The sequence below is a fragment of the Vespa crabro genome, chromosome 25 (assembly GCF_910589235.1).
Source record: "Vespa crabro chromosome 25, iyVesCrab1.2, whole genome shotgun sequence".
Taxonomy (NCBI): Eukaryota; Metazoa; Arthropoda; class Insecta; order Hymenoptera; family Vespidae; genus Vespa; species Vespa crabro.
This window is the reverse complement of record NC_060979.1, coordinates 3067487-3077486: the sequence shown is the minus strand read 5'-3', so window position 1 is coordinate 3077486 and position 10000 is coordinate 3067487. Positions and strand designations below refer to the sequence as shown.

Genomic DNA, 10000 nt, shown 5'->3' with positions numbered 1-10000 from the left:
ATACATACATACATACATACATACATACATATATATATATATATCTCTATATACATGTAAGTATAATAACTTTGTTTTGAGCGATTAGAAAATTTAGAAATTAATTAATACAAACATACACACATGCATATATAGTTCATATATACATTAAATATATTCAACGTTGGAATGTTTATTTTTTTTCTTAATGATTAATTAATTAATTGATTGATTATAGTAAAAAAAAAAAAACAAAAAAAAGAAGAAAAAGAAAAGAAATTGTAGAGGATCGGTTAGTTTAGGGGGGGGAGGGGGAGGGATGGGGAAGGGAGGAAATGGAGGAAAAAAAAATTGAGAAAAAATTTGTTCTTTTTTTTTTTTTTTTTTTTTTTATTTACGAACAATTTAAAATTCATCAAGTGACAAAAACGATTTTCCAAATGTCCTCGTCGGAAATAGAAATTGAATACCGTTATTGTCATTTCGATTCGTCGCATCAACTCGTTTTAGGCATTTCCGATCGGAAGAGAGACGTCTCGTTAGTACTTCTGATAGAGTCACTCGATTGTCACGCTTACGACGTTTTTACTGTTACATCCAGGCACGTGTATCATCGTAGTATAATATGTACATTGCTATATACTAGTAGTATACACACATACATACATACATATATATTATTGCTAATAATATAGATAGTTTGGACTATTATGGTAAAAAAAAAAACAGTTGACAACTTTTTTTTTCCCCCTACTTTCTTTTTTTCCAATTATTTTTATATTTTTTTTTATTTTTTCATATTTTATTATTTTTATTTTTACGTTAGATACATAGATTTACATTTGCGGTTTATTTATTTATTTATTTATTTATTTATTTATTTATTTATTCATTCATTCATTCATTCATTCATTCATTTATTTATATATCCATTATGAATGATAAGATATATTTGTTATGACGTACGAGGAAAATTATTTATTTTAACGTTACTTTAATCTAAATGTAATTTTATATCCGTACATTTATTTATTTATTTATTTATTTATTTATTTATTTATTTATTATGATAAGCTTAATATGATTTTTTGTAGATAAGATTATTTCTAAATGAGCACGTATATGTTTATATACATATACACACACGCACGCAAATCTATAATTTCTTTTTCACGTTTTCTTTTTCTTTTATTTTTTTTTTTTTTTTTTTTTTTTTGTAAAAAAAAATTCAAAGTTCTACTTCTTTTTCTCTTTCTTTTTTTTTTTTTCTTTTATATATATATATATATATATATATAAATAATTTTCTTTTCTCTTCAAACAATTATAATGAAACATTAATAAATATATTCATTGAAGGAGAAATATATTTGTTAGAAAATTATTATAAAATATTGCATGTATCGTAATGCATTGCGATAAAAGAGCGTTAACATTTTTCTTATAAAATCACTCACGTTTTTCTCCCCACTTTGTAAGGCCCCAACCATTCTACTCCGTCCCACCACCCAACTGGCCCATCTCTCCCCACCACCCCACCTCCCTCCTTGTCCCGGTTCTTTTCGATGGAATCGACTTTTCCATAGAAAAATGTCGCCTTGGAACGTTTTTACTGTTAGAACTGTCGAGGTTAACACATACAAATATACATACCCACACATATACATTTGCATGTATATAAGAACGTGATAAAAGACAAAGAAGAAGTAATCGAAACGTAAGAAAGAGATTGCTATAGTCGTCTCTCATTGGGAATGATCGTCGTGACGTCTTCGCGGATATGCCAGTGATTCTGCATTCGTCTCGTTTCTTTCGTTAGAAAAAGAGAGATAGATAGATAGATAGAGAGATAGATAGATAGAGAGAGAGAGAGAGAGAGAGAGAGAGAGAACAATCATTATCATTGACAGTTGTTAATGTCACGAAGTTTACAGACAAAACTTTCCAAAAAGGGGAGAAAAAGAATAGGAAAGAGAAGAAAAGAAAGGAAAAAAAAAAAAACAAGGAAGGATAGTTCAGGTTTGTTGATTCTTTTTTTTTTTCTTTTTCCTTTTTTTTTCTTCTCTTTTTTTTTTTTTTTTCTTTTTTTTCACAATGCGGATTCCATTCCGCAACTCATCAACGCCCGCGTGACATTATCATTGGCCTCATTGGATGTCACGTAATGCACTGGTAAAAATCCAAAGGAAGAATACAACGAAACAAAGGCCTCTTGTCGAGGTCTAATTTTATTCCTTTCTTTTTTTTCTTTCTTTTTTTTTTTATCCTTCCTTTATTGTTTTTCTTCTTTCTTTCTCTTTTTTTTTTTTTGTGTTCCTTTTTCTTTTTTTTCTTTTTTCTTTCTTTTCCAACGCGGATCTCGTTTTTCCTTTTTTTTTTTTTTTCTTTTTTTTTCTTTTTTCATCGACAATTTCGAAAACTCATATCCTCCTCGATTATCAATCTTTCCATCGCCATTTTTATTTTATTTTTTTTTTGTTGATTTGTTAAACATCGATCCAAATGAATATATCGAACGCGCGCACACAAACACACGCACGCACGCACGCATATGCACACAGAAAAGCTTTTATCCAATGCTTTTATTTATATTATATATTTCATTTGATCACACAGGTATTGTTTTCCAATTCCGCGTTCACGATACGATCTAATATATATGTATTAGTTTGTACATATATATATATATATATATATATATATATATATATATATATATATATGTTTGGATGTATTAGTGTTCTTGTTATATATATTTACTAAACGACATTGTATGGTTAGTAATTGGATAAAATTCATTTAAATTCGTGAGTGAAAAATTTAATACTCGTGGGTATTGGATAGTTCGTTAACCAGTCTACGCCATTTTCGATTGGTGCAATAAATAAATTAAAAAAAAAAAAAAAAAAAAAAAAGAAAAAGAAAAAAGAGCGAGAGAGAGAGAAATCAGAGCAACAAGACATTCCATTTCTTTTTTCTTCTCTCTCCCTTTTCTTTTCGGTGTATACAATATCGTGACGAACAAAGATAATCATTGTCGAATTGTTTGTATCCGTAAAATGGATTCGGCCATTTTCTCGAACGTGATTACGACTATTATGATAATGTTCTTGAACGAATTAGAGGATAAAAATTATCATAAATTATTATTCCACTTTTATATACACACACACATATATATATATATATATATATATATATATATATATATATATATATATATATGTATTCTGGCTAACGCCTCGACAAGTCGCCTGTAGAGCCACGTATTTACATATTTATGGTCTCGATGGGGTGTTTCCAAGAAGAAGAAGAAGAAGAAGAAGAAGAGGAGGAGGAGGAGGAGGAAGAGGAAGAGGAAGAGAAAAAAAGAAAGGAAGTGGCGAAAAGAAAAACGAGAAAGACGAGTTATACCTTCCGAGGGTGATTTTACGAATGGTATGGACGATCTCACCTTTTCTAGCGACGTCCTTGAATAATTTAACGATTTTCTTTTCATTTCTTTTCCTATCTTTTCTTTTCTGTTCTCTTTGTTTCTCCTTTTTTTTTCTTTCTCCTTCGTTTTTTTTTTTTTTTTTTTATTTTTTTCGTTTCTTTTCTTTTCCTTTTGTTTTCATCTTCCCATCCCCCAACGGGTCCCTAATTTTAAGACAGAAATATATCTTTTCAACCCCTCGAGACAAAGGGAAGACTTCTTTCTTTTTTTTTTTTTTCTTTTTTTTTTTCCTTTTTTTTCTTCTGTAAAAAAAGTAAAACATCTAAAATGACGAGCAAATGGCGTACGAGAGGATCTAGTGATTGGGTGGGTAGCGGGGAGTATTGAAAATTTTGTTGATAAGATTTTAAAGATAAACGTTTGTCGCCTCGATTGATGATCGATTCGATTGATTTCGATTAATTGCGAGAATCTCATCGAGGAATATTTGTTTAATCGTGTATATCAATTTTGCGGACTGTTGCGTGCCGATTCAACGAATACGATTTGTTTAATGTTGATTTGAAAATTTATGTAAATTTTCTTTTCTTTTTTTTTATCATATCGATTACGAATCCGTCGATATGATAAGTGATATGATAATGAAATCTATAAGATTCGATTGGTTTCGCGATGTTGTATGAAATTTTTCGCATGAGTTGCGACAATAATTGATTATGAAAGGTTTTAATTAAGTTGAGAAAAGGAAAAAAACGAAGAGAAAAGAAAAAAAGAAAAATGGACGAAAATTCGACGTTCAATTGTTTCCTTCAATGGCGTCAAAAATCAAAATGGCGTCAATGACGAATTCCAGGGCCTAATTGGTTTGAACAAAAAAGAAAGAAGGAACGAAACAAAAAAAGAAAAGAAGAAGATGAAGAAGAAGAAAGAAGAAACAGCGAACGGGGGAGAGGGGGAAATATAAAGAAGGAAAAGGGAAAAAGAAATAGTAAAAAAAATATATATATATATATATATATACATATATATACATACATATACGTATACATAAAATGAGAGTAGTTATTGAGAATCGAAGTTCTGGACTGGTCCAAGGCCATTTTTACATAATAGTTTTACAACGTACGATGTAAACCAGCACGCGTAGTGCATACACGCGAACCTGTGCAGAAGGTGCATACTTGTTTGCATAATCGAGAGGAACCTTGGGGAATCGTTTCGTGACGGTTACTACGACGGTTTTGTTAAACCATACAAAAAATTATTCTCAACTTATAAATAATTAATTATAAATAATTATTCTTTCGACATTACATATCATTCATTTTCTTTACTTACTTTCTGTTTCATTTTTTTTATTTTTTCTTCTTCGTTAGCATGAAAAGAACAACAATAAACAATAACAACAACAACAACAATAACAACAGCAACGACGATGATGACAATGATGACGATGATTACGATGATGGTGGTTTATGATTAATTAATTTATATCTTTCGTTGATCGTAAAAAATAGATAATATCTAAAAATTTCTCAATCCGTACGATAGAGTAATGCTAAAGGAACTTGACGAGGATTATAATGATCCTGATTGGTACTCTTGATAATAATCTTGTTGATGATATTGCTGCTGATAATGATGATGATGCTGATGATGCTGCTGCTGCTGCTGCTGCTGCTGCTGCTGCTGCTGATGATGATGATGATGATGACGACAAGGATGATGATGATTCAGAAATGGACTTGCAGAATGTTAGAAGAAATAAGATCTTTCTCTGTCTCTTTCCTTCTTTCCTTTTTTCTTTCTTTCTTTCTTTCTTTCTTTCTTTCTTTCTTTCTTTCTCTAGTTTCGCCGACGTTGTCATTAGGCACAAGGCTAAAGAATAAATGCAAACGTTAGCACAAAGGCTACATACTTAAAGAGAGAGAGAGAGAGAGAGAGACAAAGAGAAAGATGGAGACATAGAAAAAGAGAGAGAGAGAGAGAGAGAGTGAGTGAGTGAGTAAGTAAGTGATAGTGAGTGAGAGAGAGGTAGAAGGTGAAATAGTAGGAGTGTTATGGTAGCCTTTCCTTAGCGGAGAACTTGGAAGCAGCTGACATTGAGTTAGATGACGATTATCGTGAAACTCTCCTAGGACTCGAATAAAGAAGGAGTCAAGGACGATTCTTTTTTTTTCTCTCTCTCTCTCTCTCTCTCTCTCTCTCTTTCCCTGTCTTCGATTTTTCTTGCAGCTGCACTTTCGAAAACACCTTGATATGAGATATATATATATATATATATATATATATATATATATATGTATATGTATATGTATATGTATATGTATTGCTTGAGGCTTTGTATATGGTTGATTCTTAATTCGTTTCGATCAATAAGTTCCAACGATACGTTTCTATCTATTTCTTTTTCTTTTTCTTTTTTCTTTTTTTTTTTTTTTGTATTTACTCATTTATTTATTTATTTTATTTCTTTTCTTTTCTTTATTTCTTCTTCTTCTTTTTTTTTTCCTTTTTTCATTACATTTAATATCATTTGTTTTCGTTCATTCGTTCCGTTCCTTTTTCCTTTTTTTTTTTTTTTTTTTTTGTCTTTTTTCCTTTCTACGGATTCGACATTGTTTTTTTTTTCTTTTGTTTTTTTTCTTTTTTTTTTTTTTTTCTTAAATAAATATGACACCTAAGTCACTTAAGTCAATTTTATGGTTATAAGATTTTTCTCGAGAAACTCTCAAGCTTCGTTACTCGTCAACTTTACTTTTAATTCGACTTGTTACACTTATTACACTATTGATATATCATGTAAAACACTTATCCGTAACACTGACTTGTTGTTACATTTATTACATATTTTCTTCTTTTTCTTTTTTTTTTTTTTTTTTTTTGAAATTCGCGAATTCAACAAATTTAACTATTAACGTTGCATAGTTAAGAGGAATTCGTAAGTGTCCATTTTTAGCACTTACGAGAGAATCAGACTCGTTAATTATCATTCGTTTCAGTCGATGGGCCGGGGGGGGGGTGTTGGGGAGGGTGGGGAAATATTCAAGGATTATTTGCTAGGATGTAAAGGTTTTTTTTTTTTTTTTTTTTTTAACCAATTGCTATTAAAAATATTAGGAGAGAACTTATAAGTGTTACGTATCGACACTTATAACGATATTAAATATCTTACACTTATTATTAATTATTTGATCGAAGGAATATCAAGAATAGCTTCCTTTTTTTTTTTTATCATACTTTTTCTATTTGATTTGAGAAGCAAACAAATTTAGAAATTAGTGTCGCTAATGGGAAGAATTTAATAAGCATTACGTTCTAACGCACTTATCGTTATTGGAACTTTTTTTTTATTAAAATTGATAAATCAACTTTAATAGTTTAAATCAAATTTAAAAATTGATGACAATTGAAATATTTTCGAGAAGGATTACAATTTTTCTATCGCCAGTTAATTAATATCGATTTAATGAAAAAAGAAATTTAATATCAGATAATTAATTTTAGAAAATTCAAAGATATCATAAGATTATTCGTTACTTTACCGTCGTTTATTAATAATTAAACCGAACATTAATTATTAATTTTGATTTGAAAAAATATAAAATTAATCTATTACGAAAATTTAATAATTAAATATTAGAAATTCAGACAGATACATATACTTTATTATTAATCGCTGGTACTTATTAAAATCCTACTAATTAATGATTGTTAATTTCGATCAACAAAAAAAAAAGAGAGAGAGAGAGAGAGAGAGAGAGAGAGGGAAATCAATTAATTTTGTTTTGGAAAAGAAAAAAAAGAATTAACTCACACACACACGCGCGCATACATAAGTATGCACAAAGAGACACTTAATTAATATTAGTAAGATCAGATTAATAAGTTAGATTCATTTCTAAGTAGTAGCAGTCGAAAAATTAGTCTCCCCGATAAAAGAAGATTCATTTGAAAAAAAGAAAAAAAAAAGAAAAAAAAAAGAAAAAAAAAAGAACAAAAAAATGGAACAATTCAAGGCAATATCTTTTACGAAATTTCTTTTCCCCTTTTTATACTCATTGAAAAGAAAGATAGAAAATTCCAACCCTCTTATTTCCTTTTTCCTCACACTCTTAACTCACCCTTACACCTACCTCACCCTATCCCACCCCTTGTTCACCATACTCAATCCTTCCTCGTTTTGTCTCGTCCGTCGACTAAGGAAATTAGTACTTCGACATTTTCAGTCTCTTTTATATATTTATCATGGGTTTAGTGTTCGAGCACTTAATCATGATTAACTTAACGGCTCAAGGTCATTACCTTGATTAGATCGAAATCACATACATATCATGCTTTTTCTTTTTTCCATTGGCTTGAGCCCATAAACCAAATAGGGTTGCAGGAAGGTTTTTTTTTTTATCAAGTACGATCATATTTTTTTTATTCCACTCTTCTCTTTCTCTTTTTCTTTTTTTATTTTTATATATATATATATATATATATATATATATATATATATATACTAATCTTTTTTGATTGATAACAAATTAGTAAGAAGGAATGGCCTAATTCATCATTGTCCATCCTGTGTTACTCGAAATGTATTAATAAAAAGTGACGTTCCAATGAGATATATTACGTTCGATTGTCGTTCAAACGAATGACCGAGGAAGAGGAGCGAGCGCAAAAAAAAAAAAAAAAAAGAGAAAAGGAATAGAAAGAGAAGAAAAAAGAAAATTAATTCTAAGATAACCATCGTTATTTATTCGAATCGAATAATTCGTGTAATCGATAATTCGAAGCACCACGTTCGTTTCATTATGCGAAATTTTTTTACTCTATCTTTTTACTCTCTCACTTTCTCTCTCTCTCTCTCTCTCTCTCTCTCTCTCTCTCTTTCACACAAACACACATACATATATACATACATATACATATTTATATGTACGTATAGCAGACTGTTATAAGATTCCTTTCTTTATACTCTCATCACCAATTGCAACCATAATCGACGTGATGCGGGTAGAAACGTTAATCGTCTTAAGATTATAGTTAAAGTAATCATCGTCCTAGACGATCATTAAGATAACTTCAATGATAATAATAATTGTTCTACTCTACTCAGGTGTATTCCATCATGTATATATTTATACATATATATAAGTAGCAATATATATATATATATATATATATATATATATATATATATATATATATATATATATATATATATATAAGTATGCTTTGACAATGACCTAATAGTATCTTATTTTTTTTATGTTACAGGTACGTATCAATTATGTCTTCAACCAAGCCCTTTTACCCAATGAGGATAAAGGATGATACACAGGTGCTACCATTTTTTTTTTCTTTTTTTTTTTATTTTATTTGTTTTTTACTTTCTCTTTTTTTCTTATTCGTTAATTCGATAACAGACTACTGGTCAATTATTTCTAACAATTTCTTTTTTCTGTTTTATCTTTTAATTGGCCGGACGACGCACGAGATCTTTTTTATTATTATTATTATTATTATTATTATTATTATTATTATTATTATTATTATTATTGAAAAGTTATTATTATTGTTATTAGAAAAAAAAATTGAAACATTCGAAAAAGTGAAGGAATTTTTTGATGTCTTTTTTCTTTCTTTTCTTCTTTCTTTTTTCCTTTCTTCGTTTTCATCACTCTCGTCGAAAATCATTTCTAAATTATTAGAAAATTGATTGTTGGTAAAAATTAGAAAAAAAAAAAAAAAAAAAGAAAAGAAGAAGAAAAAATTTCTTCTCCCTTCTGGATTAGATTTTTCTTTAAATCAGTTGAAATTATTGTCGTGTTACGTTGATTATGGTAAAACATGTCACGTGTTCACCCGTCCATGGGGTAGGTTCATGGTTATATATCCATCGACCAAAAATAAAATTAACAGAATCGTTGGCCCCCACGTGAGGGAGAAACAACGACGTCCCGCAGTCTTGCTTAGGCACCCGTTAGAGAAACTTTAAAATTTTAGTGCATACATATACATATACATATATATTAACATTATCAATTGACATTAAGTTCGTCGAGCTCTTTTCTTTTATTCATTTTCGTTTTTTTTTTTTTTCTTCTTCATCATCGATCATGAAAAGAAAAGCCAAGTGAGTGATACATATTTTCTTTTTTTCTTTTTTTTAAAATTTAAATGAAATTTTTTACATTCCTTGCGCTCGTACGTGTGTATATTTGTGTGTGTGTGTGTGTGTGTGTGTGCGTGTGTGTAAGTGCAACGAATAGTAAGGGAAAAAAAAAACAATGAACTATTTCGTTTACTCTTTTTTTTTTATTTTTTTATTTTTTTTTTTTTTTGTAAAAGGGAAACAAAACGAGACAGAACTTTGTAATACAGAAAAAAAAAAAAACAAATAAGGAGAAATGGTGGGGGGAGGACGATCCTCAGTCGCAAGAATGTTCTCTTTTTTTTGTTTTCATCTTTCTTTCTTTTTCTTTTCTTCCTCCTCCTCCTCCTCTGATTATCACGATCGATGTTGAAAAAGAATTTTTCTGATAAGCACCGAAGGTTTCCGATAATTCGTGCGAAAGAAATTAATAAAAG

At 29.3% G+C, this 10000-nt stretch overlaps 2 protein-coding genes across 3 annotated transcripts in view; both read left to right on the top strand.

The window, feature by feature from the left end:
* Nucleotides 1-10000, top strand: part of LOC124432530 (zinc finger protein jing homolog) — a 106685-nt gene that overhangs the window by 39577 nt on the left and 57108 nt on the right. The window lies entirely within an intron of this gene.
* Nucleotides 4886-8750, top strand: LOC124432532 (nucleolin-like). The gene is made up of 2 exons (XM_046981572.1): nucleotides 4886-5169; nucleotides 8687-8750. The coding sequence occupies exons 1-2, from the start codon at nucleotides 4999-5001 to the stop codon at nucleotides 8741-8743; spliced, it is 228 nt and encodes a 75-aa protein (XP_046837528.1). The 5' UTR covers nucleotides 4886-4998; the 3' UTR covers nucleotides 8744-8750.

Coding starts and splice junctions, on each gene's coding strand:
- LOC124432532 (XM_046981572.1), top strand. CDS start 4,999: ATGATCCTGATTGGTACTCTTGATAATAATCTTGTTGATGATATTGCT. Junction 5,170..8,686: donor CAGAAATGGACTTGCAGAAT/GTTAGAAGAAAT, acceptor TTTATGTTACAG/GTACGTATCAATTATGTCTT.